This window comes from Pipistrellus hanaki (genome assembly GCF_964339955.1).
Source record: "Pipistrellus hanaki genome assembly, chromosome: 12".
Lineage (NCBI taxonomy): Eukaryota > Metazoa > Chordata > Mammalia > Chiroptera > Vespertilionidae > Pipistrellus > Pipistrellus hanaki.
The window spans coordinates 8230330-8249038 of record NC_140514.1 but is presented as its reverse complement, the minus strand read 5'-3'; the positions used below and the strand labels follow the sequence as shown (position 1 = coordinate 8249038).

Sequence of the window (18709 nt, the reverse complement as noted above, 5' to 3'; positions counted from 1 at the left end):
CCCTTTAAGTCCAAACAACTACAAATCTCAGGATCCCAAAGTGCTGGGATCCACAGAGCCTGTGAGATGAGTGGCAATAACACCTACTTTGTAGGGCTGGTCAGAGGATTGGTGACCAACTTATTTTAAAATATACAGAACAAGGCTCAGCATGTGCAGTATCCACACTGTAATTATATTTATTCTCTCTCCTGGCTACTTGGAAGGCTCCTTTCCACTGTTTTTCCCAAGGGCGACTGGCTTATGTCATCCTTCAAGCTCTTCCTCTCTACAATAAGGATGGACAGGATTTGTCAAGCACAGAGCCTTTATTTTACACGTCATTTCCAAAGAGGACAGTTTGTAAGTCAGCAGCCAATAGTTTCCAAGAGAGAAAGTGACAGCAAAGGTAACTGGCTCAAGTCCCTCGGTGTACGCCATGTACATTTCGTGTCTGAGCACCTTGTGTGTCTGGCTTAAGTGAAGGTAAGGCAGTGTAGATTGTGCAAACAAGAAATTTTGTGTTCTCGAGAATGGCTATTACATGCAAAACGTACAACCTGAAATGTTTCGATCTGCAACCGAAGTTTCCTCAAGCAAAGATGCGCGTGAACAATGACCAACACATACTACAGAGCAGCTTGGGCAGAGAGTGGAGAATGTCGTGGGGCAGTGCGGTCAGCACACTGATCAAGAGCCCCAGCAGGAGGAGCCGTCCCCGTGGCAGAGCAGCGAGGAGGGTGGGCAGCAGCCATCCCGCCACCTGACGTTCCTTCCTGCCTTCACTCTAGGTTGAGCAGCTCCACGTCAAAGATGAGGGTGGCGTTGGGAGGGATGACCCCGGGGTGGCCAGTGACTCCATACGCCACATCCGGGGTGCAGGTCAGCTTCGCCCTCTGCCCCAAGCTCATCTAGCAGGGATGGGGGCAGGTGGGGAGAGGAGAAAGAGGACCCAGCTTGATTTAAAAGAAAAAAGTAAGGTAACTATGCCATTTTCCCAAACCATCCTCGTGGTAACTCTGGAAACCTGAGGTGAATTTTATGCATGGCACACATGCATGTTATGTGTTAAAATATGTGGTAACACATGCAGATTCTGCCTCAGAATAGGAGAGTAACTTTCACAAAGCAGTCTCTGATTCATTCATCCAACAAACTGCTGGTAATCAAGTAGTATATGGCCCAAACACTTCTATTTGTTCATAATTGTTCCCCACCCTCTTCCTAAAGAGGGTGTTGAAAGCACATGTACCTGCACACAATCAAGTAGGTGGCAGGCAGTTCATTAGAGAACTTGAGATCAGGGCCACAGCAAGGTGGAGAGGGCTAAAAGAACTACAGTGGAGCCTCAGGTGGCTTCACACACCCAGGAAGCAGAGCTTGAACAGGGCTCATCACAGCAGTCATCAAGACACATCTGGTGCCCAGTCGGTATAGCTCAGTGGATGAACGTCAGTCTATGAACCAGGAAGTCATGGTTCAATTCCCAGTCAGGGCACATGCCCAGGTTGTAGGCTCATTCCCCAGTGTGGGATGTGCAGGAGGCAGCCAACCAATGATTCTCTCTCATCATTGATGTTTCTATCTATCTCTCTCTCTCCATCTCCCTTCCTCTATGAAATAAAAAATAAAAAGACCGGCCTGGCATTAGTGAGGCTTAGTGAAATGTGAATAAACTGATTTTTAAATACTGAATATTTGACTCAAAAATTTGAATGATTAGTTAATAGTGTATCAATGTTAATGTCCTGATTTTTATCACATAATAATAATAGCATAAATGCTAATTAGGTCGGGCCAACCGGGGGTTTAAGGGAAGCCAGTGCCAGCAGCCAGGGGAAGGAAGGCCTACTCTTCCACAGATTCTGTGCATCGGGCCTCCAGTTGTATTATGATATGTAAAGTGTTATCATTTGGGGAAGCTGGGTAAAGAACATATGGGAACTCTACTATTCCTGCAATATTTTTGCAAGTCTGAAATTGTGTGTGTTTTTTTAAGTCCACCTTAGCCTACCCTACCCCAACTCTTCTGCTGCCTTGGTCAGGGACAGCTGGTAGCTCACAAGCCTCCCAGCTAGTTTAGTTCTGCTCAAACCCAGAAGGTGAGTCTGAGATATAAGAGCCCCCAGTGACACAAGAGTCATGCTGGCAACAGAAAGGGTGGGGACAAAGCCAGGACTGAAACTAGACGGTGTGCGGTAGTGGTCTGTGATAGGGTGGGGCAGTGTTGAGCTTAGATCCCAACTCCTCAAATCTCCCCTAAGGAGGATCTTCATCCTACCTGGGCTGCACCCTCTTCAAAACCCTTGATGACTTCCTGTTTGCCAATTCTGAACTTGAAAGGTTTGTTTCTGTCTCTGGATGAATCAAATTTCTTCCCATTTTGGAGCATTCCTGTGAAAACAAGAATAAGGTGGAAAAGAGCTGGGATCATTAGTCAATTTGGACTCCATGCATCTAAAACAGAATTCCTATTCTGCACTAACCTCCTCTTCTAATCTTTCCCATCAGACCTGTTGCCCAAAGAAGAAACGTGGACTCTTCCCAATGCCTTATGTCATATACAGCCTATCAACAAGCCCTTCATATCTTTGGAATCACCTATTTTCTCCATTTCTATTACCACCATCCTGGGGCCTCACCAAGTCACCATCCTGTCTCCCTTGTGTATAGGAATAACCTCCAATGGGTCTTTGCTCCACTCTTACTTCAGGATTTAGCTGTTACCTGCCTGATAACCCTCTCTCTGCTCTCCACTTCCTTCCCTTTCCCCGCCATGTCCTATTCAGTCACACCTTTCTCAAATGCCTCTGCACTTAAACCTTCTGTTAAAAATATGACAAGAAGGCATGCCATAGCATGGGAGATGTTAGAAATGGTATATCCAACAAAAGACTCATCTCTAGAATAAGTAATTTCATAAATCAAAAGATAACCTAATGTTTTTTAATGGGAAGAATTTAAGCAGACCAGAGGATATCCAAATGGCCAATAAATACATGAAAGTACTCAACTTCATGAGTCTTTAGGACAATGCAATTCAAACCCACAATGAGATACCACTGGGCACCCAGACTGTGCCAAAAACAAAACAAAACTTGATAAAATCAAGTGTTGATGAGGATGCAGGAGAACTGGCACTCAAACATTGCAGGTGGAAGTGGAAATTGTAACAACTTTGGAAAGCTATTTGCATAACTGAACGGGCATAACCCTGTGCCCTGGTGACTCCACTTCTGGGCATATACCCAGCCAAAATGGGTACAGATGTGGATCAGAAGACATCTTCGTTCAAAGCAAAACTATTCATGATAATCCAAAACTATCAATATAAACAATCCAAATGGCAATCAACTATAGAAAGGATGTGTAGTATCCTATATAATAAAAGGCTAATATGCAAATTGACCAAATGGTGGAACCACTGGTCGCTATGATGAGCACTGGCCACCAGGGGGGCCAGACACTCAATACAGGAGCTGGCCCTGGTGGTCAGAGAGCTCCCCCTGTGGAGCCAGAAGCCGGGCTCATGCTGGCTGGCAAGCACAGTGATGGCAGGAGCCTCTCCCTCCTCCACAGCAACACGTGAGCGGGCCTAAGTCAGTTAGACATACTCCGAGGACTCCCAGACTGCAAGAGGGTGCAGGCCAGACAGGGATCTTCCCCTCTCTCCCCCCAGTGCACAAATCTCATGCACTCAGCTTCTAGTATTCATATAATGGTACAGAGGCAAGGAATGGTACAAAAACAGAAAAAGATCAACCATTCTGCATAAATCTCACAGACATAATATTGAGTAAATAAGCCAAGCATAAAAAGTACACACTCTAGCTCAGGGCAGGTAGCTCAGTTTGTTGGAGTGTGGTCCCATACACCATAGGTTGCAGATACGAAACCTGGTGAGCTGCATATGAGAAGCTACCTATCAATGTTTCTCTCTCTCTCTCTCTCTCTCTCTCTCTCTCTCTCTCTCTCTCTCTCTCTTAAAATAAACATATCCTTAGGTGAGGATTATAACAAAGGAGAATACACTCTGGTTCCATTTATATGACAGGCAAAACCAATCCATGCTGATTATCTTCAGGGAGGTATGGTAACTGGAAGGAGACAGAAGGAAGACTCTGTGCACATGTTGATCTGTGTGGTGGTTACCTGAGTGTGATCACTTTGAAAAATTTCATGGAGCTGTACATTTTAGATTTATGTTCTCTACTGTATTTATACTTAATAGAAAATATTTACCAAAAAGTCCCACATAATCTGTGATGAGATAGTCCCTCCTCAGACCAGAGCCACTCCTAGCTGATGTTGTTTAATGCACGCTGCCTGCTCTCTAGTTTGTGAAAAGTCTTTGCAAAAAGATGTTGTGGTTTCAGTAATTGGATAAGTACAGATCCGTCTGCAACATGTAGGACAGATAAATCGATTACCCAGGTCAGAAGCTCCAGAGGACTCGTGGTAATGAGGCCACATCCCTGGGAGATAGAACACAGCTCCAGCCACTGACGTCAGCGACCGGCAGCACAGCAGTTGAGAAAAATACCCCCAATATCTATCTAGAATTAACCTGCTCTTCACACTGGCCCGGAGAACTGCTAAAAAATGGCCCCATCTCCACACATCTTAGGAATTAACTGGCCTTGTCTGCTAAGTAGCTGTCATCAGGCTGGCCCCACTGGGAAGCAGGTCACATAGCAGAGCACTCCCCCTCCCCCCTCCCCCCTGCCTTGGAACAAACACCTGCTTGTGATCTTCCTGCCAGCAGTCTCCGGGAACTCCATCTAGCGCAGTGGCCCTCCACCTTCCTAATGCTGCGACCCTTTCGTACAGCTCCTCATGTGGTGGTGACCCCCAACCATAACATTATTTTCGCTTTATGAATCGTAATGTAAATATGAATCGTAATATTTTCCCATGGTCTTAGGCTCCACAGCAGCGGTTCTCAACCTGTCGTGACCCACAGGTGGAGAACCACTAGCAGGGTTGCTTAAGACCATAGAAAAACACAGATATTTACATTATGATTCATAACAGTGGCAAAATGACAGTTATGAGTAGCAACAAAAATAATTTTATGGTTGGGGGTCACCACCGCATGAGGAACTATATGTATTAAAAGATCACAGCATTAGGAAGGTTGGGAACCACTGATCTAGAAGGTTCACAGCCCACCTGCCCTTCCGATACAGATCACCCAGGAGGGGTCAGCAGAGGAGCAGCCCCTCCGCTGGCTCCCACAGCAGTGCTGCCATCCCAGCCCTCACACTGCGCCAGGGCCGGGCATGACTTGTCTGCCCTCTCCCACCCCCAGTGCCCAACACAGCATTTTGCACACAGGAGGCGCTCAATCACAGTAGGCTGAATTGAAAAGAAAAGGAAAAAAGTTCTGAGGAAGCCACCCTCCTCTAATAACACCATCTGATGAAAAGGGAGTCTGCAGGGATGGACAGGGCTCTGCGAGCTGTACAAAGGATTTCCAGGTCTCACACAGATCCAGGAGGGCCAGGGCTCCACTCCCCACACAGAGGCGAGGAACCACGAATGGCTCCTGCTGGTATAAGTGAGAGGGGTTAACCTTGCAAGCCCCCTTCCTCATTTCCGCAAGGCTGGCTGGGAGAGGTGTGGGGTAGCTGGTCAGATGGAGGCTTGGTTGCCTTGGGCTTTGGGCCTGATGCAGGGGATAGGATGTGTCTGGGGAGGGGTGTTAGAGGAGGGACCCGCCATGGGAAGGGCAGGTCTGATGAGGGCTAGAGGAACAAGGCCTACCTGTGTAGTGCACCACACACGTCTGGCCCTTCTTGGGGAATGTCCTTCCTGCAAGAAGACATGAGGGCACATGAACAAATAAGGTAGACAAAGTCACCCGGGACATTGGGTGTGAATGTCCATACCAGGAAGATGCCCCTGGCTCTGTGCCTTGTCTAAGCCAGATTCATCACATCACCTCTCAGGCCTTGACTGCAACTTGATTTCCTTGGGTTCCCCAACTCCACTCTCTCCTGGTACTTTCCCTTACTTTGCTCCTTTTACTTTCCCTCATCGAGTCCATAAGCCTTCACTGGCAGCCTACTATATGCCAGGCCCGGGTTAGATTCCAGAAACAGAGCAATGTATGAACTCATGAGGAAGTTAGGGAAACAGACACATACATAAGTCGATTCTGAGGCAGGGTGATGACTGTGATCAAAGATGAATAAACACAGTCACTCACAAATATTTACCGAACGCCTGGACCCGGTGTGGGGATTACAGCAGTAACCCACATAGGCCAGATCCCCGCTCTTTTTGGAGGGGGACTAACAATCCTCAAATAAACAAGGTCATTAGAGATTGTGATAAGTTCTCTAAAGATGAATTAAAGAGCGGCAGAAAGGGTGACCCAGGATGGCCTCCGAGAGCTGAGACCTGAGGATGAGCACATGTCGGGAAACCACTGAAGGAAGAAGGCTCAGTGAGTGTACCAGCCAGAGGCAGGAGAGGACCGGTGCATTGGCAGAACAGGAAGGAGGCCAGGAAGTGGGAAGAAGGGCGGGAGGAGGAGAGGAGAGGAGCCGGACTGTGCCAGAGCTTGCAGAGTTGGGTTTAATTCTAAGTGCAACAGAAAGCCACTGGAGGGTTGTAAGCAAGAATGACCTAATCTGAATTAAGATTTTATAAGATCACTCCGGCTGCTGTGCGCAGGACAGACGGTCAGGCGCCTGTTGCCGAGATCCAGACAGGAAATCAATGATGGCCTGAATTAATGTGGCAGTGGAGAAGGGAGCCAAAGAGATAAGAGATATATTCTAGAAGCGGCGCTGACAGGGAGGGGAGTCGGGATTTAGGATGAGGGAGAACGAGAAGTCAAGCGCAATGCTTGGGTTTTCAGGTTGGGCAGCTAGGTGGGTGGTAGAATAGATTTCCTAGATGGGGAAGACTGGGAGGACAGATTTATGAGGGTGGCAATCTTTTTAAAAAATATTTTTTAATTGATTCCAGGGATAAAGGGAGAGGGAGATAGAAACATCAGAGAATCCTTGATCAGCTGCTCTCTGCACACACCCCACCTGAGACCAAGCCCGCAACCCAGGTATGTGGGTGGCAATCTTGCCATGCCTATTAGACATCTTAGCTTATATTGCAAGTGGACAGACGGACAGTCTGCACTGGAGGCATCGATGTGGGTGGAATTGAAAGCCGGGAGGCTGGATAACAATGGCTTGGGAGGGCTAGCGACTGAGCCAACCTATAGGACTCCATGGGAACCCATGGCGGGGAGCAGCGGACTGGGTGTCAGGGAAAGCACCAGGGAGAAGATAATGGTTAGACTGGGATCTTAAAAGACGGGTAGTTTGCCAGAGGAAAGAAAGGGAGATAACCTGGGAAGACTGAACCGCACGTTCAAAGGCCTAGCGGCAAGCATCATGGAAGTCCTGTCTGGTTCATTGCTGTAACCCTAGGGCCCAGCGCACAGTACACATTCAACAAATATTTGCTGAATAACTGGTGTGTGTTTAACAACTTCTAGGCAGCTTGCTAAAGCTGGAGGGAAAAATAGTAGTGGGGGTAGGGACTGGTAATGAGAGATTATGCTCTACTAGGGAAGGTAAGAATAGGTCATCTCGCCCTGGCCGATGGCACAGTTGGTTGGAGCGTCGCCTTGTGCACCAAGGGTTTCGGGTTCGATCTCCCATCCCGGAACGTATGAGAGGCAACCGATCAATGTTTCTCTCTCACATTGATGTTTCTCTCTCCCTCTCATTCTCTCTCTCTTTCTCAAAATCAATAAACATATCCTCAATGAAGATTTAAAAAAAAATATATTTTATTGATCTTTTGACAGAGAGGAAGGGAGAGGGATAGAGAGTTAGAGACATCAAAGAGAGAGAAGCATCGATCAGCTGCCTCTTGCACACCTCCTACTGGGGATGTGCCCACAACCAAGGTTCATGCCCTTGACCGGAATCGAACCTGGGACCTTTCAGTCCCTAGGCCGATGCTCTATCCACAGAGCCAAACCAGTTAGGGCCTCGATGAAGATTTTTTTTAAAAAAAGGAAAAGGTAAATTTTTTTTTTAAAAAGAATAGGTTTTCTCACCATCTGCCTGGAGCAGGAGATGGAAGTTTCCCTAGAATATTTTCTGCCGGGGGAGGGACATGGTCAAAAAGGCTGTGGTGTAGGAAATGAGTTGAGTGAGGCGACGGGCAGATGGGAGGCAGGGGAGAGAGAGGGCCTGGAGTGGGGAGAGCAGCGGTTCAGAGGTTGAGCAGGAATCCGGTGAGAGATGACAGAAGCCTGCACCAAGGCGGAGAAAGAGCCTGGAGACAGTCAGCAGAAGGACTGACAGAACTTGGTGTGAGGCTTAATCAAGATAGGCACCCTAGCACATAGGCACATGTGTTGAAATAGGAATTTGAATATGAAATATGAACCCCCTGCTGGGTAACATACAGTATGGTTGTCTGGCCTTTTTGTGCTTCCTAGACTTGGGGTTTTATTTATCTTTTGTTGTTCTTAATTTTTCCCATTTATTTGGTTCCCTCCCCACCCCCTTCCCAATGATTGTTAGATGGCGTGGAAGGAGGGGGAAGACACACACACACACACACACAGAGAGAGAGAGAGAGAGGGAGAGAGGGAGAGAGAGAGAGAGAGAGAGAGAGAGAGAGAGAGAGAGAGGAAGAGAAACATGGTTGCCTCCTGCATGCACCCTGACCAGGGCTGGGGATCCAGACTGCAACCGAGGTACATGCCCTTGACCGCAGTCGAAGCCAGGACCCTTCCTTCAGGCCACAGGCTGATGCTCTATGCACTGAGCCAAACTCAGGGTTTAAAACAGGCTGAACGCAGAAAGCCAGAGCTCCTCCAGGCTTTCCCTAAAACTCTCATCCTCCCTGTCACTGGCCAGAGGGTGGGGAAGGAGGCGAGGTCTCCAGTGCCCAGCAGAGCTGAGTGGCGGTGCCTGGAGGTGCCCAGGCCCCAGGGACATGCATCTCAGGACGCAGCACCGGGTCCAGGTGTGGACGAGCTGGGACTAAGGACCGCGGGTTTTCTGGGGTGGGTGTCAGTAATGCCTGACGTGAAGTGTGCCCGTCAGATCCTGCGGAATCGAGGGCTCCAGTCCGAATTAAGTTATGGTGAAAAAACAGCTAGCTGGCTCTTCTTTGCCCATGCAGACCCAATGCACAAGACTGACGCCTGGCGTGTGTGGGGCTTGGGGAGCGAGCAGCGCTCATCCCAGAGGCGGGGCACAGGGATCGGGGAGGCGAGCAAGTTCCGTTTGGGGCTCGCGGACCAGGAGGGGCCGCTGGGACATCCAGGCGGCGGTGCAGCCGCAGCGGGACACACGGACCGCCGGGAGCTCCGGTGGGAGGTCGGGCTGGAGCCTTCCCCTGGAAGGCCATGGGCTTGCAGACGAGACTGAAAGTCACGGGAGCGGCCAGGCTGGCGGGGTGCTGAGCGGGGCGGGGAGGATGCAGGGGGGAGATGCAGAGGCGGGAGGGCAATCCCTCCCCAGACTGGCCGCGTCCCCCTCCCCCGCCGCCCCGCCCGCAGGCCGGGCACGGGGCGCTTAGCAGGGGGTTGCCCGGGCAGAAGAGACCCCAAAAGCATGCCCTTCCCCCCTGTCTCTAGGGCTAACACCTGACCCTGGGAAATCAGCCGCAGCGGATAACCGAGCGGCTGCAGCTGCGGCCTCCGGGCGGCGGCGGCCCCAGACCCCCCCCGCCCCCCGCCCCCGTTAGCCGGCTCGGAGGACAGCAAGCACCGGCTCTTACACCTCCCACGATCCCGCCCGGAGTCTCCTCCGGGGGCCCCCATCCTAGGCCTCCCCATGTGCGGGCGCCCTCCACCCGCCTCCGAATCAGACCCCCGCCCGCCCAGCTCCACCCGGCTCCGCCCGGGACCCGTCCTCTCCCCCGGCTCCGCCGCCCGGTACCGTCTCCCGGCGAGATGGTCTCGATCTCCACGCCCATCGCGGTCCCACGGGCCCGGCCACCGAGGGTCCCCGCTGGCTGTGCCCCGACCCCGGCTCGGCTCCGGCTCGGCTCGGGCTCCGATGCCGCGGGCGCTCCGCCTCGCCTCCCGCCGCCGCCGCTGCCGAGCCGGAGGAGGTGCGGGAGCGGGACCTGCGCGGGGAGGGGCGGCGGGGCGGGGCGGCGGGGAAAGGTGGGGTCGCCCGGGCCGGGGCGGGGCCGGGGGCGGGGGGAAGCGACCCTGACCCGCGGCTCTGGAGCCCAGCCAGGTTAACGGGCACGGACCCACCCGCAGCCGGGGAGGAAGCTGAGGGAGGCGTGCAGGCTGCCCCGCATCCCCCGCTCACCTGCACCTCCATCCATCCCTTCATCCATCCGTTCCACCCAGATGTCTCTCTTGGGAATCAATCGGCTGGCTGCCGCAGACTAGGGGAAGGGCGGCAACTAAACCAGGTCTAACTAGTCGGGCTCACTGACATGGGGGTCCAGGACGTTTGGAAGCACCAGAGAGGTGCCTGCCCTCGCTGGGCTGCCTGGATCTGCACGAGCAAGCTGCAGTGGGGTGCTGTGGGGTGGGCTGGGAGGGAGGAAGGTTCATTGCCGGCCCTTCTCCACCCCTCTAAGTTCCTACTCACCATCCCACGGAGCTCTGCCCCACGCACAGGTGGGTCCCCACCTTCCAAGCCAAAGAGCTGCCTCCCGGGAGACCATCGCAATGAAGACCATCATTGCTGTCCTTGAGAAACTAAAACTGGCATGGGTAGGGACACTTAGGGCGTGGAGCGATCCGCGCTGTGGGATGAATGAATGAGGTCGACCTTGGGTTCCTCCTCCTCCGCCCAAAAGAGGCCCAGGAGTCGATGGAGATTTTTGGAAGCGATCATTTGCATTCATTGGCTCAAAGAACGAATGGGACTGCGAGTTTTTGTTTCTAACTCTTCGCTGCGTTGTTCCCGCAATGATGTAAAGGTCTGATTCTAACCCGTGGTGCTGGGAGATAGGCCTGGGGAGAGAAAGGTGTCCGGACTAGGCCCTAGAGATGTTCTTCCCCCTTTTTCCGGGTGGTTGCCTAGGAGACTCCAGGCTCTCAGCCTTGTTGAAAGCGGATTGGCTGTGTTGTTCAAGAAAGATGATGGTCAACTGTAATATGAGGGTCAGGATCTGAAATGCCCCCCTGGCTGTTCCCAGGTGTGGCCCAGGGTCTCCCAGGGGGGTAACTCATACAAACTAGTCCATGAGCTATGGCCATGGGCAGACACTTTGGGGTACGTATAGAACAGGGGTGTGTAACGAACAGATCAGTGAAGTGGCTTCAATGGAATGCACAATATTTTGTGTACAGATAAGAACATTAAAAAACACACACACACAAAAACAACAACAAAACACCCACAACAGTTTTCAGGTGAAATTTTGTATGTTAAATATTGATAGATCCTCAACCCCTTCCCATCCCTGACTCTCCATCTCCCCTCAAAAACTTAAGAAACCGTATTGACTCTAGGGCTCCTGGACTCCTTCTTAGACTAAGAAAACCGATAAAAGTGGAGAAAGGAATTAAACCTCGAGAGAGCGAGAAATCGCGTGAGGCTTACAGTCGGGAGTTTCACCTGGACTACAACTTCCAGAGATCTGTGCGGCAAAGCCAGAGCTTATTGGTCCGTGGAAAAGACCCTCTCCTAACGTGACGCACATAACAACCAATAGGCTGGCAGCATTCCCGACCGTCTCACCTATCAGAGACCTTGGAGGCGGTGCTTCCGGTACCCGCTGCGGACTTTGGAGCGGCGTCGGGTGAGTCGGGGCGGCCCCGGGGAAACTGGTTTACTGCGGGGCAGTGAGTCCAAAGGTGTTTTGTCTGTCTCCACGGTTGCCCGGCCTGGCGGGTGTCGGGAGCCTGTGGGTGGGCGGGATGGATGGTGGAGGGGCCGGCCCTGGGGGAGGGGGTGAAAGACACTCGGGTGTGCGGACGGTGTGGGGAGGATGGTTAGTGGATGCGGGGGAGCCGCGGGTGGGTTTAAAGGGGTGAATATAAATAAATCTCCCCTGTGACTCATGAGTGACATTTCAGGGAATCTACCCCCTAAAGTAACCATCCAGAAGGAGAAAAGGCTTTATGCATAAAGATCTGTCTAAAGCGTTATTTATAATGGGCTAAAGTTGGCTGCCACCGGCTGTCTCAGCAGTGAGCAAAGTGATGCAACTTCACTGAGTGAATATGAAGGGGCCTGTAAAAACAATTCATCCCCCCAAAATGCATACATACTTTGAATAAAGACAGAATACATTTCATTTTCAAAGTGTAATAGAATCTACAACTCTCAGCTGTTAAAGTGTGTATACATTTTGGGGACACCCTGTATATATGATAATTTTTTAGCAATTAGTTTTCCAAACTGAATGCTTCCATTTTTACTTTATTTTATTTTATTACTGGGGTTCAACAATACATTAAATATCTATTGACCTTTGGGAAAAAATAATTCACAAAACCCTTAAATAATATGGGGAGATGCTAATATACAATGTTAAGTGAAAAAAAAAAAAAAACTAAACGCAATACAAAATTGCACAGTATGGCTGTAAAAGTTGAACCACATGGCATGGAAGAGTCTGGAGGTATGTAATCATAATTTTCTTTGGATGGATTTTTTTTTTTATGTGTGTGTGAATATACCTTTGCTGTGTGTGAATTCTTCCCCCCCCACCCAGCACAAGCGAAAGTTAGTTTAGAAAGTAACAGGTATAAAAAGGGAGCCAGCTGGCCTGCCTGGGCTCAGGAAACAAGTTACAGAGGCAAAAAGGAAAGGGCCCTTGGAGCTTAGGAGAGAGAAAGAGGCAAAGACAACGCACCTGGGGGCGGTGGGGGGAGTGTAAATGTTTTACAGGATACCAAATGTTTGGAGACCTGAAGGGCATTTCAACATGGGGCCTCTTGGCTTTTTGTGGGGAAACAAAGGGTATGTGAACTGAGCTCCACCTGTGGGAGGCCTCCCCCCCCGTTGTGAATTGTAAGCAATAGTCACCAGGTGAAGGGGCAGTGACGTTGATTCTCAGCTGACTAGAGAGGGAGGCAGCAGTGGGTCATTGTGCCTAGCAGCCTGTTCTCTGAGCCTGGTTCTTGAGCTTATTTTTAATTTAGTTTTATTATTATTTTTCGCTTAAGTTAACCAGAGTGGTTTCTGTTGTTAATACCCGGGAACTCTGACTTAAGCCCCATTTTTGTCCAAAAGAAAAAATTTAGTCCTGGACGATGTGGCTCCTTTGGTTGGAGTGGTCTCATGCACCAAAAGGTTGCACATATCTAGGTTGCGGGTACAGAAGGCAACCAATGGATGTTCCTCTCACATAAATGTTTCTCTCCCTCTCTCCTCTTCCTCTCTCCTCTCCTTGTTGCTTCCCCTCTCTCTAAAGGATTTAAAAAAGGTAGCACATATAAAATCATATATATGTATAAAGAAATATACATATACTAGAGGCCCAGTGCACAAATTTGTGCATGAATCCCTCTGGGTGGCCTGCAGGGTTCGGGGAAAACCCACAGTCCCAACACCGCCTGCAGCTCCTACCTGCGCTCCTGCTCATCCCGGCCCCACTGTGCCTGACACAGGCTTGCACCCAATCACCCAATCAGTCCCGATCTGAAAGGCTCCCATTCTCTCGCCAGCCATGATCCCTGAGTTTAGCACCCTCCCAAGGGGAATAGCCTGCAGGATCAGGCTGAAACCTGCTCTCTGACATCCCCTGAGGGTCCTGGATTGCAAGAGGACACAAGCCAGGTTGAGGGACCCCACTGGTACATGATCGGTCTGGGGAGGGACTGTGGGAGGGCTACAGGGTGTGTCTGGCCCATCTTGCTCAGTCCTGATCAGCCAGACCCCAGCAGCAAGCTAACCTACCTGTCTGAGCATCTGCCCCCTGGTGGTGAGTGCATGTCATAGCAGAGTGGTTGAGCAGCCCTAGCATATCATTAGCATACTACTCTTTGTTCAGTTGTTCTGCCGTTCGGTCTATTTGCATATTACCCTTTTATTATATAGGATTGCTTTAACAGATTCAAAGACTATCACACCAAATTGTTAACACTGCTTTTTTTCAAGGACTTAATATCTGGAGGATGGGGTGGTGGTGGTGGTAAAGAGGAGTTGGAGGAAACATTTTGTTTTACTTTAGACACCTCTGGTTTGCTTGAATTTCATTGCAGTGAGCATGTACTTTAGTCATACAAATGTCTGGGGGGAAATCCCTTAAGAATGCAAAGTTTGAGAGTAATACTTGCCTCCCCTAGTCTACATTATTGTGAAGGATTGTTGCAAACAAATGCAATCCGGAACGTGAAAATACCCTGGAAATTAAGTGCTTTTTGAAAGTGATGAAGTAGAAATAGCAAATAGAGACTTTTGAGTGTCATTTCTGTGTAAGGGAGTTGAGGAAATAAGTGCTCATAAAGTCAGAGTTGTGAATATCAGTTATTTATTGTGTTGGCAGTAAAAGGAGAATAGAAATTCGATGATAATGAAGACTTTTCTCAATTTTTTAATTTGAAACTTTTCTAGCTTAAAAGTTGAAAATCCCATGAATACTGACACAGTCTCCTCAATCTGAATTCAGCAGTTATTAACATTTTGCTACCTTTGCTTTAGCGCACTCTCTCCATATACACACACACAAATTATGGTGGTTTTTTTTTTAATATATTTTATTGATTTTTTACAGAGAGGAAGGGAGAGAGATAGAGAGCTAGAAACGTCGATGAGAGAGAAACATCGACCAGCTGCCTCTTGCACACTCCCCACTGGGGATGTGTCCGCAACCAAGGTACATGCCCTTGACCGGAATCGAACCTGGGACCCTTCAGTCCGCAGACCGACGCTCTACCACTGAGCCAAACCGGTTTCGGCCAAATTATGCTTTTTGATATATTTTTTGGGGGGGTTGTTTGTTTTCTAAAGCTTTTGAAAGAAAGTTGTAGGCATTATGACACTTTCTCCCAAATACTTCAACATACATTATCTTAACAATAAAGACATTTTTCTACATGACCACAATACAATGGTGACACTTAAGAAAATTACTAACTCTACAATATTATCTAATATCCATTCCATATTCTAATTTCTCCAGTTCTACAAATATATATATATATATATATATATATAGTTTTCAGAAAGGAAAGGAGAAGGAGAGAGGAAGATAGAAGCATCAATGATGAGAGAGAATCATTGATTGGCTGCCTCCTGCATGTCCCCTACTGGGGATCATGCCCTTGACTGGAATTGAACCTGGGACCCTACAGTCAGCAGGCCAATGTTCTATCCACTGAGCCAAACCGGCCAGGGTTCCTCCTATCCTTTTATCCTCTCACAATACTGACCTGTGAAACCTCTAAGCCAGCTGTCTTGAAACATGTCCTGTATTCTGGGTTTCTCTGATTACAGTCTCAGGATGTAGCTTTTCTTTTTAATTATTTCAGATAACCTTTATCAGAAAGGATGGAGTTGGGAAAAGGAAAACTCTTCAGGAGCGGGCTGAACGCCTTGTATCAAGCAGTCCACCCAGTTCACGGCCTTACCTGGACCGATGGGAGGCAGGTCATCCTGACCGATGTACGGCTTCAGAGCGGAGAGGTCAAGTTTGGGGACTCGAAGGTCATGGGACAGTTTGAGCACGTGCATGGGGTGTCGTGGGCCCCACCCGGCGCGGCTGACACGCCCCCCCTGCTCGCTGTCCAGCACAGGCTGCATGTCACCGTGTGGCAGCTGTGTCCCAGAACCGTGGAAACCAGCGAGCCGTCGATGTCCCGGGCCTGTGAGATCAGAGAATCCCACGCCGTCCTTCCCCAAGGCTGCGTGTGGCACCCGGAGAGTGCGGTCCTGGCCGTGCTGACCGCACAGCATGTCTCCGTCCATGACCTTCGCTGTCACAGTTCCCGAGGGAGAGTGGACAGCAGCGCCCAGGGCCTCATTCACTGTGCGTGCTGGGCCCGGGATGGCCGGAGGCTGGTGGTGGCGGTGGGCAGCAGCCTGCACTCTTACCTCTGGGACGGTGCTCAGAAGACTCTTCAGAGGTGCTCCTCCTGCCCCGTGTTCGACGTGCACAGCGCCGTGCGCGCCATCGGGGCCACCGTGGGTTCCCAGGTCGTCATGGCCACTGAACTCCCAATAGGGAAGATTTGTAGCTTGAAGGCATCTGAAACAGGCGGCGGTCCACCCGGCAGTGAAGACACTTGTCTGTATGCCTCGCCGGTTATCGGTGAGACACCCTCTGTGGATAAAGGGACAAATTTCGGCACAGCGGTTTCTCCCTTTTCTTCTCCCGGTTCAGATCCTCTGGATCTAACTCATATACGTTTCAATAGATCTGAGTCTGAGAGCAGTGCCCTTATTTGTCTGAGAAAAAAGGATTGCTTGGCAGGAACCGATCTGGATTCTTCACATTTGATTCTTGTGACCTTCGAGAAAGAGGTTACCCAGACCAAAAAAGTCACCATTCCGGGCATTCTGGTTCCCGATCTAATAGCATTTAACCCGGAAGCAAAGGTTGTGGCAGTGGCTTCCAATACTTGTAATATAATTTTTATCTATTCTGTCGTTCCATCGCTTATGCCAAACATCCAGCAAATTCAGTTAGAGAGTGGTGAGAGACCAAAAGGCTTATGTTTCTTGACAGATAAATTATTATTAATTTTGGTAGGAAAACAAAAATCCACTGATTCGACATTTCTTCCTTCTTCAAAGTCCGATGAGTATATCATTCGCTTGGTTGTTAGAGAAGTAAGGTTGAAAGAGGAGTTTCCAGTAACGGTGAGTGAAGACCAGAGTGGCTTCTCTACTTTCAGCGCTCTGTTAAATAAAGCAGAAAGGAAAAAGCTAGTTGAAAGTCTTTCGCCAGATGTTTGTCACCAAAACAGAGGACTCTCCTTAACAGCTACTAGCAGTAGTCAAAGTGGAAGGCCTGGAATTACTCTTATTAAAGAAATCAAAAGTCCTCCAGCCACTGTCTGTGATGACTCCATCACCCTGGGGACTCCAGATGCTGAGCCTGTTAATGGGTCAGCGACCCTGCCCAAATCCGGCACCCCGGACCCTCTTAATTTCCCTCCAGGAAAGAACTTACAACGGGAAAAGGAAACTCACCAGCTCTCTAAGGGACTGGAAACTTTATCTAGGAAACTGATGGAAGTACAGCGCTGTCTCTCTGAACTCACAGACTTCCTACAGAATGGAGAGAAGTCCTCTCCGGTGTATCCACTCTCTCAGGATCTGCCTTATGTCCACATCTCTTACCAGGTAATCTCTCCTTAAGGAGCTATCACTGTACATAAAAGCTCCTGCCGCCAGTAGCCACTGCCAGAAAAATGGTTGCAAAAGATGGTGTTTAAATTGAACTGGGCTGTTCTATTACAGGCAAGCTGGTACACCTTTACAGGTTGGTTGCCTGCCAACCACATGGACACACATACTAGGATACACTGATTTTTATCATGGGCATGGTGTGAAACATGAATGATTGCACTTTGTCAATTTATATTTAGAAGAAGAAAATTTTTTTTAGTTGTGCTATTTCATTGTGAAACTTTTCTTATGCATGCAGACACTCTTCCATTTATAAGAAAGGTTATATTTATTTTAAGAATGTTAATGCATCTATGTATGCATTACATAAATGGCGTCCTGTCTCTTTATCATGGACACTTTCCTTTCTATGGAACTGACCTCTGCTCCTCCCCATTTAACTAGCAGCTTAATGTGGATCCTTCCATAGTGAAATTCATACTCACAATCTTACACAGATCTTTGCCTAAGTAGATATTAGGTCTAGTAATAATTAATGTTGTTTTCTAATACTTTTTTAAATCGAATTTATTTAAACAATACAACAAAATTTAATCAACAATATAGTTGCCGTTGTTTTCTATTACTTGTGCCCAACGCTCAGGAAGCATTGTAATCCCTCTGTTGTAAAATTCTTGTGATTTTGATGCAAAAAATTCGGTCAATGCATTTTTGAGGCATTCTTCATTATTAAATTTTTTTCCAAGAAGAAAGTTTTGCAAAGAACGAAACAAATGGTAATCGGAAGGGGCAATATCAGGAGAATATGCAGGTTGAGGGAGAACTTCCCATTCCAACTGGCGCAGTTTTTCAGCAGTGATTCTTGCGGTATGCGGTCGTGTGTTATCGTGGTGAAGAATTACGCCCTTCCGATTAATCAGCGCGGGTTCTTTTTCTCTTAAAGCTTGGGCTAACCTTTCCAATTGGGCACTATACACTGCACTTGTAATGGTTTGGTTAGATGGTAAAAGTTCATAATGAAGAATTCCTTTAAAATTCCACCAAACACACATCACTTTTTTCGCATGCAAGTCAGGTTTTGGCGTGGGCTGCGGAGCCTCATTTTTGTCCAACCATTGAGGCCGCCTTTTCAAATTAACATACAGCACCCATTCTTCATCTCCGGTAACAGTTTGCTCTAAAAACGGCAAACGGTTTTGACGAGAGAGGAGCAAACTGCAAATTGTGACTCTTTGATTACTGTTGCTGTCGGTCAACTCATGAGGAACCCATTTTCCAAACTTTTGGACTTTGCCAAGTGCACGCAATTGATTGGAAATTGTTTTTTGTGAACAATTTAAAGTTGTCGCAAGCTCTTGTTGGGTAATTTGAGGATTTTGCACCAAAAGAGCTTGAAGAGCTTCTTGATCAAAATTGGACACACGGCCTCGACCACTCTTGTCATCTAACGAAAAATTTCCCTCGCGAAATTTCTCAAACCA

The 18709-nt window shown here is 48.8% G+C and overlaps 2 protein-coding genes across 6 annotated transcripts in view; one reads left to right on the top strand and one right to left on the bottom strand.

The window, feature by feature from the left end:
• Positions 1 to 289: 289 nt before the first annotated feature.
• FKBP1B (FKBP prolyl isomerase 1B) lies at positions 290 to 10265 on the bottom strand. 2 transcript variants are annotated; one of them, XM_084900631.1, is made up of 4 exons: positions 9897 to 10265; positions 5746 to 5793; positions 2261 to 2373; positions 290 to 935 (listed from the first exon to the last, which is right to left on the bottom strand). In XM_084900631.1, exons 1-4 carry the CDS (start codon positions 9931 to 9933, stop codon positions 891 to 893), a joined length of 243 nt encoding a protein of 80 aa, XP_084756757.1. In that variant the 5' UTR covers positions 9934 to 10265; the 3' UTR covers positions 290 to 890. The 2 variants fall into 2 exon arrangements, with proteins under 2 accessions (XP_084756757.1, XP_084756756.1); XM_084900630.1 differs by having other exon boundaries at positions 290 to 890; positions 9897 to 10223.
• A 1184-nt stretch (positions 10266 to 11449) lies between these two features.
• Positions 11450 to 18709, top strand: part of WDCP (WD repeat and coiled coil containing) — a 16661-nt gene continuing 9401 nt past the window's right edge. The window contains exons 1-2 of one of the 4 annotated variants that reach the window (XM_084900603.1): positions 11450 to 11727; positions 15407 to 17222. In XM_084900603.1, coding sequence (XP_084756729.1) covers positions 15426 to 17222 — 1797 coding nt within the window. In that variant the 5' untranslated portion in view covers positions 11450 to 11727; positions 15407 to 15425. Of the gene's footprint in view, positions 11728 to 11760; positions 11783 to 11807; positions 12553 to 15406; positions 17223 to 18709 lie in introns of those variants that run through there. The other 3 variants (XM_084900604.1, XM_084900605.1, XM_084900602.1) reach the window with 3 other exon arrangements.